The sequence below is a fragment of the Orcinus orca genome, chromosome 5, assembly GCF_937001465.1.
Source record: "Orcinus orca chromosome 5, mOrcOrc1.1, whole genome shotgun sequence".
Classification (NCBI taxonomy): Eukaryota; Metazoa; Chordata; class Mammalia; order Artiodactyla; family Delphinidae; genus Orcinus; species Orcinus orca.
This window is the reverse complement of record NC_064563.1, coordinates 67,762,848-67,788,296: the sequence shown is the minus strand read 5'-3', so window position 1 is coordinate 67,788,296 and position 25,449 is coordinate 67,762,848. Positions and strand designations below refer to the sequence as shown.

The 25,449-nt window shown below is 41.1% G+C and overlaps 1 protein-coding gene across 2 annotated transcripts in view; it reads left to right on the top strand.

The window, feature by feature from the left end:
- Positions 1 to 2,408: 2,408 nt before the first annotated feature.
- The window catches only part of IGF2BP2 (insulin like growth factor 2 mRNA binding protein 2), a 159,088-nt gene continuing 136,047 nt past the window's right edge, over positions 2,409 to 25,449 (top strand). For both annotated transcript variants that reach the window (XM_004278455.3, XM_004278454.3), the window contains exons 1-2: positions 2,409 to 2,668; positions 4,245 to 4,305. In XM_004278455.3, coding sequence (XP_004278503.1) covers positions 2,491 to 2,668; positions 4,245 to 4,305 — 239 coding nt within the window. In that variant the 5' untranslated portion in view covers positions 2,409 to 2,490. The remainder of the gene's footprint in view (positions 2,669 to 4,244; positions 4,306 to 25,449) is intronic.

Here is a 25,449-nt window from a genome sequence, read left to right as displayed (position 1 = left end):
CAAACCACCAGCAGGACAGAAGACACAAATTACAGCAAAGACCAGTTATTTTTCAGAAAAGAAATATGAAAGTGACCTGGTGAAGCAGGGTAGAAGAGTTCACCAGAAGCCAGCTCTGCCAAGAATCTTTAGATGCTTGGTACCCACTAGAGAATCCATGCTAAAGTGTTTGCAGTAGGACCAAGGAATTGACATGTCTGAAAATATTATACACAAAAGTTTTACTAACCTTTCAGAGACCAATTATCCCTGCCACTCTTGTTTCTCTTTTAGAATGTGCAGTTTTGAAATACTGGAAGTAAAATAAAGCAAATAGTATGACGGTGATCATACCAATTATCTTTCCCCACAGGGAAATATTTTAAAGCTCATGAGTTCCTGGGGGAAAGAAAAGAAACAAGCATTAAGTGTGTGTCCACTGTCTCAACACACTACTCAGTTATCCTTTGTGTAGCCTTCACAACAGCCAAGAGTTGGTCACTTTATCCTCTCTTTATGGATGAAGAAACTTAGGCTCAGAGATGCTGGAACACTACATGCCACAACCCTGAGGTCTGAATCCTAATCCGAAAGACCTTCCACCGGCCAGTGTTTCCTAGACAAGGATCACCTGGGAGTACTTACAGAAAATACAAAATCCAGGCTCACAGTCAGTCTTCAAAGGAAGGGGCCAAGGAACGTGTATTTTTAAAATTATTTTTAAGAAGCCGTGCTCCCTCCACCCACTTAGTCAACAGGAGAGCTTGAGAAAGAGAGTACTTCACAACCCAGCCAGGAGACCATCCCTACATTTGTGGCTTCTCCAGCAAGAGACCCTCAACGCCCTCAAAATACATAAATAAATAACCAACCCACACTTCTCCCGTCAAACTATCACCTCTCCTAAGGCCCCCAGAAGTGCAGACCTTGGAACCTTCTTCTGCCCCTTCGCCTCTGAATCCTGCCCATTTTTTTCTTCCCTGTAGAACTTCATTTCCTGGCTGGGACCAGGCTCTAACCACCAGACTTCCAGCCGAGCCCCGGAACTCGCAACCGGTCTCCAGCCTGTCTGGCTCCTTCCCTAGCCCCTCGGCTCGGGCTGCTCTCATCCCAACCCTGCCTCTTCCGTCGGTCACGTTGTTTCCTCCGCTTGGAAGGACCTCTTTCCTCTCCGGGCCCTTCCCAATGCTCGGGGAACTCCTACACCGCCTGAGCGCCTCCACTTCCAGTTACCCTCGCCTCCCACCACCCCGGCGGGGGTACTGAACCCGGCCTCGAAGCCTAGCAGCAAGCGTTGGTCCTCCCGGCCGCAGTCCTTGCCCCCTCCTCGCTCGCCTCCCCACCCGCCACCTGGCTTCGCAGCGGTGGCTCGGGAAGCCCTAGGCACTTCCCAGAATAGAGAGCAGCTGCCAACGTCAGGCTGCCGCCGGCCGCGAGGTTCCGGGCGCACGCGGTGCGGGCGGAGGGGATGTTGCTCCGCTCTGGCCTTCCTTCTCCCCTCGCGGGCCGGGAAACTGAGGCCCAGGGCCGGAGCAACTTCCCCGGGGTGCAAGGTCCGTGAAGGCCCGGTCGGTCCTGGGCCCCAAGCGTCTCGACCCCCGTCCGCTCTCCCTCGACCACACGCGCCGCCCGGTTACCCGGGAGAGTGGGGCGGGGAGCGGGTCTCTGAGCGAGCGCTCAGCCCGGGAACGCGCAGGGAGCCGGACTCGGCCAACTCGCCGCGAAAGTTGTGGTCTCCCAGCCTGCCCTCGCTTCTCACCTCCGAGACACACCTTCCCGCCGGCCCTGCAGCCGCGCCCTCACATCCGGTCCACCTTGCGCACACCCCTTTCCACGCTCTCCCACAGCCCCTCGCCCTCCTACGCCTGCGGCTCCCAGCTGCTCCCCCTCGCGCATTCCCACCCGCGCCCGGGGCGCGCCTTCCCCTCCCCGCCGCTCGCCCGGCCTCCGCGCCGCGCCTGCCCGGGGTTCTGGCTCCCGGGAGCCCCAGCCCCAGGCCGCGACCCGCTTCCGCCCGCCCGGCGCGGGGCAGAAGTCCCGGTAGCCGCGCGGAGCGCTCGGAGCGCGGGGGGCGCGAGGCGAGGGGCGCAGCGACGCGGGGCGGGGAGGGGGCGCTCGCTCGCTCACTCTCGGCTGCGCACACGCCCGTACAAACTCTCACACAGACACACGCGGGGTGCGCTGCCGCCGCCCGCCGCTGCTCCTCCTCCCGCCACCGCCTTGAGAGGGAGAGAGGGAGGCAGAGAGAGCGCTTTGTCCGCGCGCCGCCGCCCGGCCCGGGACTCTGCCCCGAGGAGGCAGCCGCGCCGAGTCCCCGCCTCCGCCTCTGCCCCCGGGCGGGCCGGGCCGGCCGCGGTGGGGGGAGCCAGGCTGAGGGTGGGGGTGGGTGGCGGGCGGGCGGAGGGCGGGGAGGGGGGGCGGAGGAGGAGGAGGGGAGACGAGGGCAGCGGAGGAGGCGAGGAGCGCCGGGTACCGGGCCGGGGGAGCCGCGGGCTCTCGGGGAAGAGACGGATGATGAACAAGCTTTACATCGGGAACCTGAGCCCCGCCGTCACTGCCGACGACCTCCGGCAGCTCTTCGGGGACAGGAAGCTGCCCCTGGCGGGACAGGTCCTGCTCAAGTCCGGCTACGCCTTCGTGGACTACCCCGACCAGAACTGGGCCATCCGCGCCATCGAGACCCTCTCGGGTGAGCAGTCGGCGCTGTCCCCCTCCCCCCGCCTCGCCCAGCTCAGGCCGGGACGGCGCCCGGAGGGAGGCCGAGCCCTGCGGGCGGCGCCCGGCGGGGGCTTTAGCGCCCGCACGTTCACTTCCACGCACCAGACCTTCAACTCTCACCGCCGGCCCGCTCTTGGGACGGCCCGCTCCCCTCCCCCCACGGCTCCGGACTCACCCCTTGCCCTCCCAGCCGCAGCCCTGGGGCGACCCCCGAGCCTCTCCTAGGGTTCCCGAGGCTCTCTCGCTCTCCCGGGGCACCCCTTGTTCCTCCGGCTCCCCGAGTTGCTTTCCAGAGTTCCCCACCCCCATCCTTAGAGAGCCCCAGTCTCCCCTTCTTCCCTGACCTTCCCGTCACCCCTTTTGTCAGGGACCCCCCCAAACCCTGAATGTCCTTCTCTCTTGACCGGACCTTACCCCTTCCCGTGCCTCGTGCCCAGGACCTCTCGCCCTCTGGCGTCCCCTGAGCCGCACTCTCCTTTCAAGCCCCCTCCCCAGCTCGCCCCGCGGTCCCCCACTTTTGGCACCCCCTCGGCGCCACCCTGACGATCCCCTCCGAGGTTTCGGGGCTCCCCCCACCCCGCCTTTGCACGACGGCACATCTCTCTCGGTCCTCTCCCGAACCTCAGTCCCTTCTCGCTTGTCTCTCAAGCGCTCCTATTTTTCTCTGAATTTTTTGTCCGATTTTATTGAGAAGAACTCGGGGCTGGGGGCTTTCCGCCGTCTGTCCCCCCGCCTCCCGCTCGGCCAGAAGCACCTTTTTACGAGGTGCCCTGTCTCAACTCGGTGGGGGCCCGGACTGAGAACCGAGAAAGAGGCGACCGGGGGGCCCGCGAGAGCGCTGGAGCCCAGACGGGAGACGGAGAGCGACACACACACACACTCGCGCGCGCGCGCACTCACCAACTCTCCCTCCCGCACACGCACCGCTCGGAGCCGCGCTCGCCCCCAGGCCACGAGCCTGCGCCCCCCGAACCTCGGCCCGGCCGGAGCCCCTTCCCCACTGGCGCGCGGGGTGGGGGCGGGGCAGCGGCGAGGCCAAGGTGACCAGAAGCAGGCGCGGACGCGGCTCTCGCGGAAGCGGCCCCCGGGGGGCTTCGGCGTGTCTCACCAGGGCCACCGGGAGGAGAGGGCAGGGAGGGGAGACCAGCGGAGCCTTCGGAGCCCGGATTAGCGCAATGGAGAGGTGGGGGCCCGGAGAGGAGCGGGGCCGCGCCAGCCCTGCAGCTTGAGTTTCAAATGAGCTCATCCTTTCAAATTGGCGCCGCTCTTTATTAAATTTGTTTTTCCGGTAATGCCACCCACAGCTATACCTGGGGTCGGGATCCGGGCTCGCACCCTTGCCACCTCGTCCCGGGGAACAAGGCGACATGGGGCGCCCACCTTTTTTCTCCACTGGGAACCAAGTTTGCCCAGCTCGAGCAGGGTAGGAGACCCCTTGAGGGCGCCCGAAGGCGGAGCCGGAGCGTGGAGTTCTGTGCGTGCCCCTCCTAGCCCCCCGCCGGTTTGATCGCAGGAAGGTTCTGAGTGCTTTAATTTCTGTTTTAAAGGTAAAGTGGAATTGCATGGGAAAATCATGGAAGTTGATTACTCAGTCTCCAAAAAGCTCAGGTAAATAATATTTTGCTTAGTTTTTTTGTGTGATTGGTCTTACGTCTAAATAAAAAAAATACACTCAGTTTTTAAAAATGTGCTTGTATAGTTTTTTTTAAAAGGCGTTTGTTTGTTTTTGTAGTGGAGTTAAAATAGTTTAGAAAGCTACATTTTTTACTTTCATTATATAAGGTGTTTACTGTACTTGGAAAGTATCTGGTGCCTTATTGGGGGTGGGTGGCGAACACTAGCTGTGTTAAATTCGCTGGGACCGTTTAACTTGTTTATGAAAACTTGCCTCCCACCCGCCACTCCCACCCCTGCCCCCCAGCACAATGGCAACAAATGCTTGTCAAGACTTCCTGTGAGATGTTAAGAGTAAATATTTACTGTGTCAGCTAAATTGCTTAACTAAACTTCGCGATTATTGCGATTAATTAGTTTTCTTTTTTAGATACCTTAGTGTTGGATAATAAAATAATTCAGCAAGGGGTCGATATTTTTGCATAGTGCTTTAAACAAGTAGGTTGTTTGGATTAGGTGGCAGTTAAAAGCCAGACTTTTTTAGTCACAGAGACTACTGAATATTGCTTCTGAGCGTTTTCTTGTTGTTGTTGCTTTTAAGATATGTTTGAGGCTAAACAAATATCACTGTGAAATCTATAATTATATTTAAGTGCACTGTTGTTAATGAAGGACTAAAAAGTTTTGTGGAGGTTGGATTTCTCCACAGTGATTTGCTTACATGAGAATGTCTGTGAGGAGAGAATGAGGGAGAACATCTTTGTTTAAAGTTTATTGTGGACTTAAATTTGGGCCCTTTATTACTCATTCTAGATTTTTTTTCTGTGTGTCGTAACTTAGTTTATATCCCATTCACATACATTTCTTCACCATTAGTCATTAAGTAGCTGAATTGGAGACTCTAAGTGAAGTCTTTGACTTACCACCTTTACAGTTTGTGATTCTCAATAGTGTAACCATTTACTTGATTTTTGCCAGGATTGAATAGATTTTAAAACAAACTATCCCAATTGTTAAATACATAGATGTTTTGCTTAAAGGGTTTCTAAAAATGTGTGCACATTTCCAGATATGTTTTAACTAAGCAACAGAATATCTTTTGTTTGCCAATGATTCCAGTGGCATATCAGAAAACTACTTAATAACTTAAAAAAAAGAGGTAAAAATTATGATTTGCAGTTTCATGTGTAATATTAAGCTAGTTCTTCTCTCTAGGAAGAAATGTAATGTGCAACTGATTAATTTTTAAATTAAGTATTTTAAGTTTGTATGCTTTTCTTAAAAAATTTTTTTTTTGCTTGAGAAATCGAAGTTGAAGCTTTTTGATACATTAACTATTTACTGTAAGTTGAAATTACTCATCTTATAACACTTGAATATTGGATGAACATATTGAACAAGGTTTGAAAGAAGCACCCAAAATATTTGATGGGTTATGTTTCTATAAATATCTAATTCTGTTGCCTGTATAATTGTTTTGAGGGTTTTTTTTGGTTATAATTAGTAAAAATCGGTAGAATTTTATCTTTGGTTAGTTGGTGTCTCATTTCGTGTTGCAAAGTATATTATTTAATGTTGCAATGTAAGTGAAATACTAGTTTATCTAAAGTTATTAACATCTCTTGAAACTTCTCACAAATATATTACGTTTTAACTTTTTTCTTTCAAAATACAGAGGTTATTTGCTGTTAGCTGGTGGGTCATTTAGATGATTTTGCTGTGTTTATAAGAGTTCAGAATTAAAAGCCTGTCCCAAATTTTTAGTATTAATTAAATAAAGAGCAATCTAGGACTTATACAGCTCTATTGGTACATGATTTCTTTGAACACTGTGGGTAATATGAAATACCTAGGAGGTAGATTGAAATGCGCTGTGTATGATTCACTACTCTGAACATGTCTGACATGCCAAATGTATGCATAAGCTGCTGCTGTAGAGGGCTGCTTCATTTCTGATTGGATAGCTTTGATCTTTCTTCCTTTCCTTTATTAGTTTAAAATGCAGAAATTAGTTACTGGTACTGCAGGCTAAGGGAGAGAGAGCTGATGCCTGGTGTTGTGTACTGAGCTCAGACTCCTGGGAGGAGGCAGCTGTGTGTTCTCATGTACAGGGCTCCACCACGGAGGGGACTCTCAAAAACAGGGTACTGTGACATTTGAAACCAAAGCTTTTATGTTATATGGTGACTATTTTGGTGTTCTTTTATTGCACTTCCATGAAAATTAACAAGTTAAAAGTACATTTGTTGGCCTTCAGTCAGTTCTATGTGTGGTTTTTGTGTTAGTAGAAGTGAAAATGTGAAGAAAACAATTCATCCTCATTGCTTGCTTACTTAAAAAACCATTCCACAAGTGAGTGCTCATTTTCTTTATATTGTTCTGATTTCTTTCTGTTCTCAAGAATCAGTTTTAATATCTATATTCTAAATAGATTTTTTTAACCTAATGATACTTGGGAGGAGATGTTTTTTATCTTAAGTTATGAAAATATTGGCATGCCATTTGCTTACCAATTGGATCTTTTGTTAAATATCATTCTAGCATTATTTTACATGTGCTGTTTTTGTAGACAGACTAGATAATATTTTCTCAGGGTCACTTAAAAGTAGAAAACTCTTTTTTCTTTTGCCACATGTGCTTCATTCTTATTAAATGCAAATTATTGTAATGTAAACCATGTACAAACCATCTATTTTTCTTACTTTCTAAGTTGTCTTCAGGCTCTGTTGAATAAAAATCTTTGATTCTTTTTTCTCTATTCGCATTTCTTGGTAGCATATATGAATCAAAGATTTCTTAAGGAAGAAAAAACAGACAAAGGGCTGTAAAAGTTGTGGAAACTTCCTTGATAGAAATTTCATTTTTGATGTTGATGAGAGTTTAGTTTAAAAAAAATTTATATACTATATGTATCTACACACATGCACACACACATACACAAATTGTTTTGAGCTAAGACATACGCTAACCTGAATGTGCTTTGTAACTAAAGTTGAATGATTCTGTGAGAAACAAAACTTTGAAAAATGCAATTTCTGCCCACTTCTAGGAAGTAACTAAGTGGTGCTAGACATGCTTTCACTGAGATGGTGAGAATACTATGAGGTAGTGTAGGGAAAAGCTATGAATTTGTCTTTCATGAGTTAAAAATCAGTAATTGTGTTCTCTCCAATGCAAATGAATTTGGTCTCCTATAGGAATGTTAAAGAAAACAGTATCTCAATTGTGTTTTGCTTGTATGTACTACATTGTGTATAGTTGAATTAAATACCAAAAAGAAAAAAAAAAACCCAACCACCCAACCTCAAGCCCTCCCTGTAACAAAGGCTTTTGATGGATCAATTTTTAATTTTGTAACAACAGAAAAGACTTTATTAGGTTAAAATCATATGGTACCCTCTTTCAAGAATTTGTTGAATTAGAAATTAAGGCCTGGATTTAATTGTATAGATTCCATGTGTGGATATTTTACATATATATATATGTACACACACATACACACACATATATATATTACTGTAAGGTTAGTTTTGATTTGACTTTGAGTTGGACATTTAGTTTCCCATTTTAAAAAAAGGCTAGTAATTTTTTTATGCCGTTCTAGGTAATGCCATAGAAAATTACACATTTTCGTGACCTTTAAGAGATAAGTGTTGGGATTAAAATAGAAGCAATAAAGAAAAAAATTACTTGGTAATTCAGGTTTAAAATTCTAGTTAGTGTTTTTAAAAGACTGGTCATTGTTTTTTACGTTATTTGATTAAATATTAAAAGCCATTGAAATCTACAAAGCGAAATAGATGTTATATGGGGCTTGATTTTCCAATTTGACAAATTCATATCAATTTTAAATTATATTGTAGTGATTTATAAAAGTACTAGATGGCTAAACACATGAACGTTAATTCTAAAAGGTGATTTGGTGATATGTAATACATTTGTCAAATTGTGTTTTTTTAAATAATAATGTTTCTTTGTAATTATGGCTGGGTATAAGATGACCAGTAAGGGATGGTCTCAGAGTTTTGTTTTTTATTATGTTAGCCTGAGATTATCATTTATATAGAGAAGATGAGAGAAGATTAATAATATTTGTAGAACACCTTTTATACATAATGATCTAAAGTACAATATATTTTCTTTAAGAAGAAAAATTTTAAAGGATGTTAGAAGATTTAGAACTAATACATATCAAAATCAACATTTCACTATTATTTTGAGTAAATGCTTTTTATTTTACAGAGGTTGTTCCAGTTTTTTAGATGGGGGGAATGTAAATGACATTGAAATGTGCATGAAAGGGTGGTAATTTGGGCACATTTATTAAAAGTCAGAAAGTTATGAAAATCAGATTTCTGTAAGAACTATTTATACATATTTGATACTTTCAGCTTTCTAAATATTTGCTGTCTCCTGCTGAATCACTCTTCCAAGTCTGCTAATGAAATCCTCAAAAGTAGATGAGCAATTGGTCAGTTGTTAGAGGACATAATTTGAGTTTAAGTGCATCAATCTCTGTGGTTCAGCAGGGTATGTGCACATGGGTGTGTGTGTGTGTGCACACGTGCGTGTGTGTTTTATGGGAGACAGTAGTTTCAGACAGATGGTATCAAGAGGGAAGAGGAGGATATCTTTAAATTAAACAACAAATGTTCTGGATTTTAGTCCTGACAAGGCAAATGAAAATTGCTAGGTGTTTGAACCTTGTGGTAAATAAAGGGACTCAAGTGCAATAATACGTGCCTTGAGTGATGCATAACTCTTGCAGGTGTTTAACCTTGTGGGAGCCAGGGCACAGACACCTGTAGTGGCTTCTTCAGTGAGCATGCTACTGCAAGGACCATTCTGTGGGAAATTTACTCTCCTTCACTTTTGCTTGGATGTCCCCTCTCACTAAGAGAATTGGCAAGTGATTCTGTGTAGGCTTTGATTTTCTATAGTAGATTTAAGATTTGAATATGGATTTTCATTTAGAAATTCTGTGGAAGACAGTGTATTATTTTGCATAACAAAAGTACTCTGAGAGAATCAGTTTCATTAGAAGAAGCATAGTATTGAGCTGGTTTCTTTGGAGGCTGTTAAAAAGTTGAATAATAAATTTCAAAAATATATTTTAAAAAATTATATTTAAATGCCACCAAAATGTCTTCAGTGTTCTTATTGGTGTTGAAGAAGAAAGTGGTGGGGTTTGGCTAAACCAATTTTTTAAACCAGCTTTCTAAAAATTTTAGTCAAAAGCATAATTTCCAAAAGTTATGATTAACTTCTTAATTTGAAGAATGGGAGAGTTCTGTTTAACAAAATTTGCCCAAGTAATTTGTTAGTCAAGGTTTGTCCTTTTTACACTCAAATTAAAGTTCAAGTTAGTTTGGGTAGTCATTCAAAACACTATCACTGAAGAAAACATAATAGCAAATAAACAACAAACACCTACCAGTAAAGATAACAGTCTTTCCTTTCATTTATCACCATTAAAATATTTTTTTAAATCTTTTACTTTATAATTTGACTTCATGCTTACAAACTTGTAATTTTCATTTGGTGGCATGGACTGTATGGGTTCTATTTTGGGCAGCAAAATTGCAGAGTGCTCAGAGCATTATTTTTAAGGTTTTTCTTTTCCTGTTTTGATCATGTACTTTAGTCTGGTCTTTCCATAAAATAGTGAAGAAAAATTATTTTCTTTTACAGAAAAATTCAGATTTTGTTACTTTGGCTTCCAAAGAGGAGGGAGAATATAATTACTGTTTCTTTAATTTGGTTTAGTGTTTGATGGCATGTTGAGGTGTTGAATAAGTAGACCAGAGAAAATGGATACTTTTGAATTAATAGCAGGCAATCAAGTCCAAAATGATGTCCATCATTTAATAGATATGTTTCTTCCCCAAGCCTCTGGTTCTCACTAAATAATAAGCTTACATTTTGGACACATGTTTTGTTTATTCTTGGATTTCCTATTTATTTATCTGTTCTATACTTTATTTCTTAAAATGTGAAGATTTAGTTAGAATTTTCCCATTCTGTTTATTATCAAGAATATTTCATAAAATAGATATTTCAGTAAGTCCATTAAATGAAAATTAAGAGTTCTGATGCATGTTTTAGACTTTCTTCTATCTATCTATATCAAGGAAAATGTTGTACCTAATGACCAGGATAATCTGTATGGGACGATTGCAATGAGAATGATATTTTCAGTTTTTCTTATTATCATACAATTAATGTGTACCAACATGTGAGGATTTGCCCTATGGGGGAAGGTTGGACTTTTAATTTTTGTTGTAAATGTGATCAGAAAGTTAATATCATGATTCCATGTGTTGACATGTAAGTAATACTAGATAAATGTATATTTATGTGCCTGCATCTCATATTCACATAGTACTGATAATATCTCAGCTTCTTCAATACATTATTTCATTTATTCTAAATAATAATTATGTGAAGAAGAAAGGACAGTTAATAATATTATTCCTTTTTTTAGATGAGAAAACTCAGTCTCAGAGAAATTTAATAATTTACCTAAGGTCACATTACTATTAAATAGTAAAGCTAGGGTTAGAACTTCTGATTCTCAGTCCAGCGTACTTCACCTACATTTACTTTGTTTATTAATTAAAGAAGTTATCTGAAAGTGTTGTACAGTTCAAAGGTTGCCATTCAAGAGTGATGGAAAGATATAAATATAGATTTGTTTGTGAATCACCCTTTGCAATGATCTTATTCTTAATCAATCCAAATGATCTGTACTTTGTTATAGTTTTTAAGAAAAAAATTAGAAACAGAGGTCATTTTTAAATTACTGGCAGTATCACTGTGCTTGCCCATAGACAGAAGTGGGGTATGCCTAACCAAGAAGGTTGGATCTTGATGTTGTTGTTACATTGCTTTTTTTAGTGTTTGCATTCCTTGTATTATGACATAGGACATTGCCGAGAAAGATGTTTCAACAGCTGAGCCAAACAGATTACACAGGTAGCCCTGGTCAAGACCGTGTGCCACATGGTAAAGGAAAGTCAAGCTCAAGGAATCACTTGGGTGGGTTCGTTCCAGGTTTCAGCCAATCCATTGCCAGAGGGTAGGACTGTTTCGTTTTAAGTGTTTTGCTGGTAGCTGCCAAGTCTTTCCTGAGATTTGGTGTCTCTCTCTAATTCACTTTCTGTACAGAATATGGCCTTTGGCCTCTCCTGTGGGAGTGAAATGAATGTTAATAGGATAGCATCCCTAAAGTTCTCTGAGTTCCTCATTAATGATATAGTCACTCAAAAGCATATACTAAATAACTAAGCATGTGAAGAACAGTCCATTTCCCCTTAATTGTGAACTTTGCCTGCATTTATCCTCGTTTCCTTTAACTTTTGTGTAGTATCATATTTATGGTGGTGGTGGAAGGGAGGAAGGAATTATCAAGAAAAAGGTAAGTGAAAGAAGATTATTTACAACTCCCTAGGCATTTCATTTCTTTAACTTAGTAGAGCCCAGAGTAGGGTATTGCATGTTCTGTGGAATTCTGACTCAGAAGATGGGGAAAAGGAAGAAAGGTAACTAATACTTGCTGAGTAGTTAATGTGCTAGGCATTGGACTAGGCCTTCTCCATATTTTTTTGTATACAGCCGAGAGAGATCTGAATTTCATCCCTTTCACAGATAGGGCTGTAAAGCTTTGGACTCCAAAGCAACTCCTTCTACTGACCAAACCTGCTTCAAAGAAGCAGTGGGCGTCTTACCCTTGCTTACCATCTAATTTGTATACAGTAACAGCACCCTAGCAATAAAGTAGGAAGTTGTCATAATGTGTACATAGGTAATAGAGTAACTTTGTATGTTTATCCTAGCTCAGAATTAGAGCTAAAGTTTACATGTATACAACAGATATGCTGAGGAAGATAAAGGACTGACTAACTGAAGTTAGTATATTTTTAATTTAGTGTAATTGAAAAACAACTGAAAGTGTTAGTCATAATTTGAAGAAACTTTCTTTAAGTAGACCTATAGTAGAGGCATTAGTAATTACTTAAAGATAAAAAGATTTTAAAAAAATCATTGTGGTTGAAAGTTAAGTGTAAAAAACATATGTATGCAGTGGGGTGGGGTGGGTAGGGAGGGTCTGTATTTTTGCCTTTGGCCCAGATACTTTTTTTAAATCCTGGAAAAAAACACCTCAGACTTTTTTGTGTAGGACCTAGAGTGTTGCACAAAGTGTGGCATGCTTTCATTTTTATCTGTATATTTTAAAAAGTGTCTATGATTTGGAGACGGAAATACGGGATTCTTGCACATTATCTTCTATAGAGTGGTTCATCTTATTAACATTAGAAAATTTTAAACCTTTTAATTAATTAATTAATTAATGGCTGCGTTGGGTCTTCGTTGCTGTGCACGGGCTTCTCATCGTGGTGGCTTCTCTTGTTGTGGAGCACGGGCTCTAGGCACGTGGGCTTCAGTAGCTGTGGCTCGAAGGCTCTAGAGGACAGACTCAGTAGTTGTGGCACACGGGCTTAGTTGCTCTGTGGCATGTGGGATCTTCCCAGATCAGGGCTCGAACCCATGTCCCCTGCACTGGCAGGCGGATTCTTAACCACTGTGCCACCAGGGAAGCCCTTAAACCTTTTTGACAATGAAAGATTCTGAAAGCACAGGGAGTAGAAAGATTTGTATATTCTTTTTGATACACTGCTTAAGCATATTATGCATTCATAACTTTTTTTGTTTTTTTTAGTAAATAGGACTTGAGATACAATTATGCTACCAATGGAATGAGATATACAAGAATTTTGCTTCGTAGATATAGAGGTGGTGCTTTTTTGATAAGAAGGTAATTTTATGAAAAAAATTTTAAGATGAAAAATAATGGCTTTTCTCAGTCAAGAGTATTATCAGAAAAGATTTTTATTGCTACATTTATATATTCTTTTTTACTCTTTCTCTTTGAAAGTAAAGCAAAAAACTGTTTCATTGAATGGTGGTTCTGTGGACAGGTTAACCTCAAACCAACTCATGAAATAGAGGCTATTTCGAAAAAGCTTACGTGAGGACAGGCTGTATAGTTTTTGTTACGTGGAGACCTTTTACTTTAGTCCCTCTTGATCTTTGTGATTTTAACAATGCATATTTGAAAAATGGATGTTTGTCTCTTCATTGTGTAGATCAGGTTTTGGAGTAAAAGTGTTTGTGCATCATTATATGAGAGAGTCGGAGATAGATGATGAAAGTTTAACGCTGAAAAACTGGAGTTTAACCTCTTCAATTATTAAGAACAGAGGGAGGAGGGAAGCAAGGAAGGAGGAAGAAAGAAGGAAAGGAAGGAAGGAGAGAAAGAGGGATGGAGGAAGGGAGAAAGGATACAGGTAGCCGTAGAAGCATAGGTGACTGAACTTTGTTGTGCAGCTTGTACGGTCTGTAATTCCAGAGCATGTGAGAAAGACTGGTACTCACTGGTGGTGGGTGGGAGTCAGTAAGTGATTCCATTGGTGGTAGCAGGACCAGGAGGCTCACACAAGTTGTTCTTTGACTTTTAAAAACCCTTAGAGTATGTGGTTGGCCTACCCCACAAACGGTCTTATATTTCTTTCTTTGAGGCCCTGCACTGGCCAGTTCCTGTCTCATTCTCTTTCCCCTTTGTACTTCCGCAGGGATGGCTGGGCAGGACTGGAAGGTGCCTGGTGTGTGGGGCCTGCCTCCAGCCTGGTGCCCCCTCGCTGGCGGAGTCTGGGGAAGTGGGGAGGCATGTGTGTGCTTGCTCAGTGTGCTGGAATGTATGGGCTCTGTGGCTCACGCTTCCTCGGAATGTGCCACAGACACGCTCCTCCATGGTCTCCACGGTCCTGGGGGTCAACCCTCATAAGCTTTTGTGAGTAGTTGAAAACTTGGGATGGAATTTCCCAGTGCTGAAAGTTTAGGCTACTGTTTTTCCCCCCTGAAGTGGATTTGTGTTTATTCTTTGTAAAGGAAAAATATCTACTAACAACAACCATTGAAAAACAGAAAAAAATTTGTGGGTGCGTAAATAACCTGGCTTTTCTCCTGGATCCAGCTGTACTCTTTTTTTCCCCTCTCTTCAGACTGATAGTGATGTCTTCAAATCATGGACACTGAATTTGTAAACTAAGCTCTTTAAAACTCCCCGAGTTGTGTCGCTGCTAAAGATGATGAAATCAAGGATCTTTAGAAACTAAGTTTTGTGTTTTTTTAAATAAATTTTATTTATTTATTTTTGGCTGCGTTGGGTCTTCCTTGCTGCGCACGGGCTTTCTCTAGTTGTGGTGAGTGGGGGGCTACTCTTCACTGCGGTATGTCGGCCTCTCACTGCGGTGGCTTCTCTTGTTGCAGAGCACGGGCTCTAGGTGCACAGGCTTCAGTAGTTGTGGCACACGGGCTCAGTAGTTGCGGAGCACGGACTCTAGGTGCTCAGGCTTCAGTAGTTGAGGTGCACGGGCTTAGTTGCTCCGCGGCATGTGGGATCTTTCCGGACCAGGGCTTGAACCCGTGTCCCCTGCATTAGCAGGTGGATTCTTAACCGCTGCGCCACCAGGGAAGCCTGAGAAACTAGGTTTTAAGCTCAGATTTTTTAAAATATAGGATTTAATCTCCTTTCTAAGGAATAAAAAACAAACTGCTGGTTGGTTAATATTCTTTAAATTTTTTAGTTGCTTAATATTTTTTTAAAATTTAGATTTTATTTATTTTATTCTTCACTAAAGATTTGCAATGACAAAGGCGCTGGTGGCTCCATTATTTGAAATAAAGACAGGGATTTAGGTTTATGAAGTAGGTAAGTTAAAAAGGAATTTTGTTGTAAGGGTTATAAAAGAATTGAGAACAGGTGGCTGGTTCTGATGTAATTCTTTATACATCTTAAGAGGTTTGCCAGGGAAGAGTTAGCTCTTTGGTTCATTGATTTTTGTATTAATGGTTTGCCATATGTGTCTATTTCAATAGTGATTTCAAAACAATAATTCTGATGTTGAAAATGATTTGTGGCTTTAGTTCACCTATAACAATCATGGTCAAGGTGTTAATACCTGCCTTAAAAATTTCCAGGCCAGAGTCACATGTTTTATTCCCCACACTAGTGCTTTTAACAGAGTGTTCCACGGAGCCTTAGGATTCTGAGGAGATGCCAAATTTATGGGAAGAGGGAGTGGACATATGTACCTGGGGGATCCTGTCTTCTTACCAACCTTTCAATTGGAAGACAGCTGCATTCGTTGTTTTATATATTGGAGTTTGGTCTAGAATTTGGATTAGCAGAGGGGCTTGCTGCTTTGAAAAAACAGTTTGGAAGTATCTGTCCTATAGTGTGTAATTCTGGGCCTTGAGTCCATCCCTTCCTTGATCAGGTATTCTAGCAGATGCAAACCTCTTTCCTGAGGAAAGTTTAGACCCTGCCTCCCTTACTTGTGAATCCTGTGGAATGGCCTTCCATCTTCTGTCACTTTCGCTTTAGTAACAACTGTTTGCTTTGTCAACTGCATGCCAGACTACTAAATCTATGGATTTTTCTACAATCAACAGCACAGATTGTTTGCCCTTCAGGAACTTTCCAGGGAGCTCCTCGGGCAATAATTGTACTCTAGCTCTTGGCAGAGCCATTAGAGTCAACTGACTTTGTACAGTGATGGGTCTGGTGACATGAGACCCTCTCATTCATCAAGAACAAGTTTTTGCTTTAGGAGGTGCAAGCAGGATGGCCTTCCTACCCCTTCTTCAAGCAGAGCAGCCCTACTTTTATCTGGTGTGTGTGTTGGGGTTCCATGAACAGAGGTGATCTTCAAAATATTTTCACCTGGGTAGAGTGGATGCCCAACAAATCAGAAGGGACCTGAGCCATTATACTCTAACGTGCACTTTTTCAGTATCAGTCCTGCATGTATGATTCTTGTTCAAAAACAGGATATTACTTCCAAAAATATTATTTTTTCGATGATTTCTTAACTTATGGCCAAAGACTCTTGGGGGGAGTCCTTATAGTCCTGAGGGAGAGAGGAAGAGGGAGAGGGAGACTGGGACACTGCCCTTTGAGCTCTCCTCCATGCCCCTATGCTTTACCACTCTAACTTCCTGCAGATTGGTCTTCAAAGATTAATGATTTCATAATATGCGCTCAAGTTTTATTTTATAGTAAGACTGTTCTAATAGACCACCATATATTTACAGGGGTCCACACTTAGATTCCTGCAGATGACATAAGTGGTGGCAAAGGGGGGGTGTTCTATGGAGTGTAGGAGGGGTAGCTATTAGCTCCAACCAGAAATCAGAGTTCTTATTTTAAATACTTAAATTTTTCAACCATTGAAAAAATTTTGGAGACGCTGTGAGAGTCAAAGAAGAGAGCAGGTTCATCTGGCTCACGGGTTGCCAGTTTGCAGTCTCTGCCGCATGAAAGTCTGCATCCTCTTCAAAATATTGTCAAAAACACTCTGTTATGTTTAGTATCTCTTACCTTTAAGGCTGTCTGTGAGTGAGAGGGGAAAGTCCTTCTCTTGATAAACTGGATAAACTAGTATGTCTCTTATCTAATGATGATAGCTGTTTGGAAGCTCAAAACTAAAATTAGGTCTCAGAGCAACCATCCTTCGTCTAGTTTTCTGGAATAATTATTTTCTCCATTAAAGAGTACCCTATAGTTTTATCTTTATGTAGAGATCTTATTTTGCTTCTGTTGTATTTAGCCATCTAAAATCCTTTGGTAAATATAGAATTTACATATGCTGAATATGTGACACTCTTATAAGTTTATGTAGTATTTCAGAATACATGTTCATGAGAAAAAAGTAAACCTCTATTTTCATATAATTGGAGGAACATGTTTCCATATCAGTCTAAATTCTTCTCCAGTTAAACACTAGGACAACTACAGATAATGTTTTAAACCATTTCCTAAGAAAATACGATTCTCATATGTCCAGCAAACATTTTTAAAAATAAGAACTTGAGTTCTGCCTATAAATCAACATCTGATGTAAGGCAGGTAGTTTGAAAAGCATAGAGTATACTTGGTAGGAAAATTTGGTGGTGAAAAAAATGTGCTTTTAAATACATTTGAAAAATGTTTTGGTTACTGTTGCACTTTCTTGTATTTAAGTTGAGGAAATTGAAAGCCATATGGATTCTGCTTCTGGGCCCTGGGTAAATACTCATTAAGGCCAAACTAAATGAGAACTGCCAATTGCCTAAGGGACCTTTTTTAAAAAAAAGAAAAGACAAGACAAGAAAAACAAAACACTTCTCTGACAGTTGGAATTAGCATTTTTTAAATGTATCTTTTTGTTCTATAATTTACATACATAATGAAATAGCCCATTAGTGATCACCATAATGGTGAGGTAAAGCCCTTGTCTTGGAGAACTGTTAAGTTAGCAAGTCATCTATGGTAAGGCATAATAGAGTGGACAACTTGGTGATAGGTAAGTAGATTGAATTGTGAGGTGAGAGTGATGCCATGGTAAAAAGAGAATCTTGGGGAGAGAGTAGCTTTTAAGAAGGAAATCACATTTTGGGTATGTTGAGTTTGATGTCATGTGAGATATCCAAGTGGAGCTCTTCTGAAAGCGGCTACTTGATATAAGACTGAAAGTTAATTTAGAAGTAATTATTAGAATTAAAGTATAGTTTTAATAGAATATTTTTTTTCTCAAAGGCAATTTTGTAGAAGCTCTTGATCTTAGAATTTTAGAATAGAATATACACCATGATTTACTGGGGCTTTGAACAGAACTCATCAAGGGGTGGAAAGAACATGGATTTTGGAATCAAAATCACTGAATTTAGACCCCAACCATGTTGCTTACTAGTGTTTCATCTTAGAGCCTAAATTTCACCTGTCAAATTGGATTCTAATACTAAATAATTAATGTTACTGTGTAGTTTATATAACAATGTATTAACATGCATGACACATAGAAAAAACTTATAAATATTGATTCTCTCTCCATTTATTCACCTTCAGCTTATACTAGAAGTAAATGCCTCACTCGAGGAAAAAAAAAAGTTAGCAAGTCATTTATGGTAAGGCATAATAAAGTAGCATACAGGATCAGGGAATTCAGGATTTTATATGTCTCCCCTCATTTGTGATGGATCTAAATGGTCATAGGTTCCACAAAAAAAGCTAACTCTATTTTGGGGGCTGGTTTTTTGAATTTTAAAAATTTGAAGTTCCATGCGATCTGGGTCTTATTTTTTATTTCCACTGTTGCATCTTCAATGCCTGGAAATAGCTGCTCATTAAATATTTTTGAATGAATTAATTAAAATTTAAATCATAATTAAGATATCATTAATAATTTACTTTTATTTCTTTCCCTCTTTCTCTCTTTTTTTCCTTCTTTATTTTCAAACAGGGCAGGGGGGATAGCAGTTCAAAGATTTTGCTTTTTTGTGAGTGGTTTTTTCAAACTTTTGACTTAATCTTTTGGCTTAAGTAGAATGAAACCTTCACGGACATTTTAGGTATGAAGTGTCTTTAAAACATGAGGTGAGCTGCAAAAGAGCAGTTGCACAGGGCTGCAAAACGAGTATTAGAAAGCAAAGATTTAGATTTGTTGGAACCAGAATAGGATTTACAAATCAGTCTTCTTAAAAATAAATAAAGATAGGTTCATCTTAGTACTATTAAATTCAGTATGATTACATGAAAATACAATTTTCCCTGTAGATATTTTTTTCTGTATAACCCAAATTGCATTAAACATCTGCTGAGAATCACAGAAGAAAAACCTGTTGGAAAAAAATGAAAGCAGCTGTCCTTCTATTGCAAGATAATAGGTGGATACAAGAATCAAACTTAAGGTGTGTTTTTATATAGTAAATCAAACATGATCAGTTTAAGCAGATAGCCTCGAAAGTTATTATGGAAAAAACCGACAAGTACAAAAATGACAGTATTTACCAGTGGATAAGATAATTCATAAGCAAGGAAGAGACTGATCTTAAATTAAGTGTTAATTGCAAAGCAAGATGCTGTCAAGTGCTGTGTTTTAGTAATCTGTTACTGCATACGAATTACCCCAAAATTTAGCAATTTAAAACAACCAACACTTATTATGGCACACATTTTCTGAGGGTCAGGAACATGTAGCAGTTTAGCTGGGTTGTTCTAGCTCAGCGTCTTTCATGAAATTGCAGTCAAGTTGCCACCCGGCTCTGAAGTCATCCAAAGACTCCACTGGGCTGGAAGATCTGCTGCGAGGCTCACTCCTGGGGTTGTTGGCAGGCCTCCGTCTTTCTCTGCCTGTGGGCTGGAGGTCTCCGTTCCCCACAGTGTGGGCTTCTCCGTGGGTCTGTGCACAGCATGACAGCAGGCTTCCCTGAGTGAGTAATCCAAGAAAGAGTGACACCACACAGCCTTTTATGGCCTAGTCACTGAGTTGCACGTTGTCACTTCTGCCTTATTTTGTTTGTTAGATACAAGACTCTAGTTCTGTCCACACTCGAAGGGAAGGGACTACTCAAAAGGTGAATACCAAGAGGTAGGGATCATTGGGGACCATCTAGGGCTGAGTTAAGTCAATCAGGAAAAGTCAGCAAGTCAAAGAGAGATTTGGTTGATTTGGCACTTATACTGAAAAGAATAATCCCCTTGTATTAATATTTATAATTAGCTCCTTTTGGAGTGAAACTAGAATTCCTTATAAAACAACAGTAACAACAGTTACAGTTTACTGAATCCTTTTATAATTCTTATTTAATTTTCACAGAACCTTGTAAGTTGAGGAAGGTAGATACTACTATCCTCATTTCATAGATTAGAGAACTGAGGCCCAGATTGTTCAAAGTACTTAGACAGGGTCATATATTCAGTATTTAACCTGAGTTGTTTTTCTTTTCTTTTCTTTTTTGCCTCTTTCTGTTCCTTCCCCTGAAGAATGATTTCAGTTACTTCCATTTTATAAAACACAATTTAATTTTCCCCTTTCAGCCTTATCTAAAAGAGCTGATTTAAAAAAAAAAAGCCTAATTGAGAAGTTTAAAACACTGTTCTTGCAGTATCGATAAAGATGTCACTTTTCTGCCAGCAGCAAGAATCCTTTTTGCTATTTTTGTAACTGGGTGAGGTCTGATTTCTCCAAAATTGTGCCACACTGTGGTTAGCCGTGGTCTACGAGAGGAAAATATATTTACCCTTCTTTAAAATCATTGGTTTTCCAAGAAATATGCTATTCACTATACCAAATCTGAGTAAATCTTTCTCAGGCAAAAAGCAGTGGTCACTTTGATATCAGACAAGCCAGTTCTCTTCCCCACTAAAAATACAAAACATCAGGCCCTCAGATCTTTGGTACCTACCTTTGTTATACATTTATTTCTTGAAGATATTTGCTAGTGTTTTTGCATTGTTGTTAAAGCTAGATATATCCCTGTCAGTGTTGAATGATTCATTCTGTGTGAGGATTGTGCAAAACTCATGTAGACCTATCAACTTTGCCTATAGAATGTGCTAAATTACTTTGACTTCAGTAAAATATACTATTTTAATAGTGATGTCTTTAAATTTTTATTGAATCCCAGTGCTTACTTTATTTCCATATGCTTACTTTACTTGCATATACTTCCCATTACCCAGTCAATCTTTTCTCTTTAAGGTCCTGATAACATGATAGTTAATGTGAAATGAAACTTTAAGGATTTACTATATACAGGGAAAAATATTCAATATCTTATAATAACCTATAATGGAAAATAATCTGAAAAAATATATAACTGAATCACTTTGCTGTACACTGAAACCAATACAATATTTTAAATCAACTATACTTGAATAAAAAAATTTAATTCTATTTTTAAAAAGCAAAAAAACTTACATTTAAATAACAGTGTCAAATCTCAAAACACCCAAAACTTTTTTTTTCCCCAAAACTTTTGATAAAATAAATTCGGAATAAAAAAAGTAATGTTGGTTGTTTCCTTTTGAACTTGTATAGACTGAGGCTCATAGAATGTTAGAGTCCTTTAGGAGTGTCTGCTCTTTAGAAAAGATAGGTGCTTTCTGTATTGTTTAAAAAAACCAATAGTGGTAAATATAATATTAAATTTTCTTCACAGGTTATATATTCTAGTGCATCGAAGTTTATCTTTATCCTTTGCTTACCTTGCTCCCTTTTCTATGCTCTAAGTGAATTGTTGACCTCTTCATAGTTAAGAATCTTGATGCATTTTTCTTCATAAAACAATCAAATGATTATAGTATTAAAATTTTTTTTTTCTTTAGAGAGTTTAGGGAGAACATCCCAACTACCCTCAGTGGAGAGACTGAGTTTAAGATTTATTTCAGATTTTTATCACTTTCAAGTGTTAGGAGGTTAAAGGTGAGCATGAACAAGGAATTCTGTGAGCTCAGAGGACCAACTGTGATATGTAACTCTACACTGTTTCTTATTATTGTTGGTTTTCCTAATATTTTGACTGCCTGTGGATATGCACCCAAAGAAATGTATTTTTTCTCATTCTTCCTCAGTGACTTTTCTTCTTCTTGTAATCCCAGCATGGGGGAGAGGGGACAGGGAAAATCAGAAGCCATCAGCAGGCTGAACACCCTCAGGTGACTTACTCAGGTCTCAGATAATCTCAGCTTTTCCTCCTTAACTTGCCCCACCAGTTGATTTGTTTTTCAAGTCAAGAAAAGCACCATCTGCAGAAGACGAGAACATTTCCTGTTTGGTGATCTGACAGAGCCCCTTTCCCAGGCCACCTCACAGAGCCACACAGGTGTCCCTGTCTACAGAACAGCTCACCACAGGAGCTATCCACAGAGTCCAGTTAGGACGCCACTCCTCTGAGTGGCCCTGGGTGTGTAGAGAGGCTCTTGAGTATAGCTCTACGGCCTTTGGAAACATACATGTTTCCTGGATTTTCAGAAATGCTCATGGACCAGTGCAAGTGGTATTTGAACCTCAGACATTCATGGTTGTGTCTAACAGCCTGGAGCCACACAATGCAGAGTGAGTGTGGTTGGGTGTTTTTCATCACCAAATGCATCAGATCCTCTTGTCTGAAAACACAAGCAGTATCAGTTTTTCTGAATTTGGTTGATGCTGTTCAATTCTTGACCTGAGGTTATGGTTAGAATTAAATACATTGAGGCCTCATTGATTCAGACTAGTTGAGGTAAGGGAAAGATGAATGATAATTTGTAGGATGTCTGAATAGGCAGATTTTAAAAAATTATATTACTTTCAATTAAAAATTGTAACCTGAGTAAACTAACAAAAAGTTGCTAGAGAACAGTCCTGCTAGACTTTCTTATTGAATAGAGAAAATGATTTATATATTCATGATATCAGTTATATATAAGTACTTCTGAAATGTGTTTAAACAGCTTATTCTCTTGAGTAGTTTAAATTTACCTCTTATGATTTTGTTTATATTGATTTCTTTGTTGAGTGAGCACTCCTTCCTTCTTTTTTAAAGAAAAGGTAAATTCCAGTTCTGTCCTATTACAATTAAAATTAATGGGGGCTTCCCTGGTGGCGCAGTGGTTGGGGGTCCGCCTGCCGATGCAGGGGACGCGGGGTCGTGCCCCGGCCCGGGAGGATCCCGCGTGCCGCGGAGCGGCCGGGCCCGTGAGCCGTGGCCGCTGGGCCTGCGCGTCCGGAGCCTGTGCTCCGCAGCGGGAGAGGCCGCGGCAGTGAGAGGCCCGCGTACCACAAAAAAAAAAAAAAAAAAAAAAAAAAAAAATTAATCGTAGTTCACTCTTCACTGAGCTGTAGTCTTGATTCATTTTAGGTTTTCAATGCCCTTGAGATGCAGATAGTTAATATATGATTACCATCCTATTCTGGAAGAATTTAGGATGAAGCCTTCATAACTTAGGCGTAACAGAAAGTGGTTAAAAATCCATCCATTCAAAAGAAAGAGTTCAGTTTAAATCATGGCAAGCCAGTATTACTTAACTGATAGAAAATGAAGGCAATGTTGATCAGAATAATCACAGCTTAATAAAATGGAAGTACCTCTTTTTTTTCAGTACTTTTATTTGGGAAATATTCACCAACAAGAATTTAATAACCAATAGTACTTAACTTGGGGCTATTTTAACGTTTGATCATTTGCCATTTGACTCTGTACTACCCCTTAAAGGTAGAATATAAATACATTTTAGTTAAAATATATATATATATATATATATATATAACTTCTCATATTGAGCCTAGCAAACTGCATTTGTCAGAAATAGAATGATAACCTGCAATATCTGGCTGTTAAGGAGAAGAGGCTGCCTGGGAGCTGTGTTCCAGTGGGAGAGACAGAGCCTAGGTCTGCTAACCCCTACTACGTTGGCACTCCAAAGGGTACTTTCAGCATTTAACTTCTACATTTATTTCAGTTCTTGTAACAACAAAACGGTGTTTGTGGGTGTTTTTATCTTGAGAAAAGCTTTTATTTCTGGAGATTTTCTGCATCGGGGTCTTTAGTGGCCTACACGTCATTGATAGTGCTTGTGTAGTTGGTGGGTGTATAGGAGGGATTCTGTGCCTAGTTGGTGATGTTGCATTAGGGTTTTGAAATTAACTGCCTGTCAGCTCTCAATTACTTCAGCTGAATCAACTGCTGAACATCAAATAATGTCTGAATAATTTTAAAAATGTTTCTGAGACTCACTAGGAATTCAACAAGTTTTTTCATCTTGGAAGAGCTTCACTTGAACTAAATAAACTATGTGTTTAGCCAGAGTGCAGGGCATAGAACATAGGATACAGAAGAAGCCAGCCCTCAGTCCCTGCATTAATGAGCTAGGCTCTGAGGAGTCTTCTCCTCTTATTCTTTCCAAATCTACAGAAACAACCATGCTAATACCAGCTTAATGTGCTACCATATTTTTGGTTAGTCAGGAACACTTCTTAAATGCCTGTGGTGTGTTAAGTCTGGAATGAGGGTGCTAATTAGAGGGCAAAAGACTGGTGGTCTGAACCTGACCTCCCCTCTGACCTGTATGCACCCCTGGGGGGGCATTAGGTTTACTTTCCAGATTACATTTTTTCATCACTTAACTCCCAGGTATTCAGCAACGCCTGTGTGTGAGGTGCTGGGCTAATTGTAAAAAAGTACAACGGTAGATAAATCACAGAACTTGCCTTCAGATTGGAAGTAAAAGTAGCCTGCAGTTCCTGATCACTCCTATAATGCCTGGGGACAAAGTCCAGATGCTTCCTCGTGGGGCAGGGAGTTCACTGCCCAGGTAATGTAAAATGTGTAGTGGGCAGTGGAAAACTGGCAGCTGGGTGGTCCCCTTGAAGATCCAGCTAAAAGGACCCCACCTGGGTAAAGCTCCCCCAAGTCCTTCTGTAACGCTCCCTGTCAGGGTCTCACTATCACCTCAGCTGTTACTGTGTGACTGTGTAGCTGTGTGCACAGCAGTCCTGTGTGATAGTCTGTTCACTGCTCTAGGAAGGAAGGAATGATTTACTCATGGTGTGTGCCCAATCACCACATGGGAGGTGCTTACTCATGGTTGAATGGAATTGGGTCTGATTTTATCCTGGTTTAACTTCAATAACTGAAATTCTTAGGGAACAGTGCATTCTGATAACCTCAGTTACCTGTTTTGTTTTTTTTTTGGGGGGGGTGGGGTTTGGCCGTGCCACGTGGCATGTAGGACCTTAGATCCCCGACCAGGGATCAGACCTGCGCCCCGTGCATTGGCAGTGCGGAGTGTTAACCACTGGACCGCCAGGGAAGTCCCAGTTACCTGTTTTATTTGATGGTTAAGCAGAAAATCTTTTTCTTTAGCTTGCACTGTTGAAAATCTTTTAAGTTTTAGACCATTTCTTACTAAGGAGTGGTCTGATATCTTTATAATAAAATTAATTTAGAATAACTATTAATATTGTTCAACTAGAGAAAGTATAGGGCAGTGATTCTTAGTGTGGCCCTTGGACCATCGTGTGGGGACTTGTTAGAAATGCAGATTTTCCATCCCACCCCAGACCTAGTGAATCAGAAATTCCCAGGTGGGGCCCAACAATCTGTGTTTTAATAAGGCCGTTAGGTGATTCTGGTGCCCTTTCAAGTTTGAGAGCCACTGGTATAGGGTAACTGTTCTGAACCCGGGATACACATAACGTTTTAAAAAACTCAGTACCCTGAGCCCACCCCCATAAATTAATCCATTCTTCCTTCCTTCCTTCCTTCCTTCCTTCC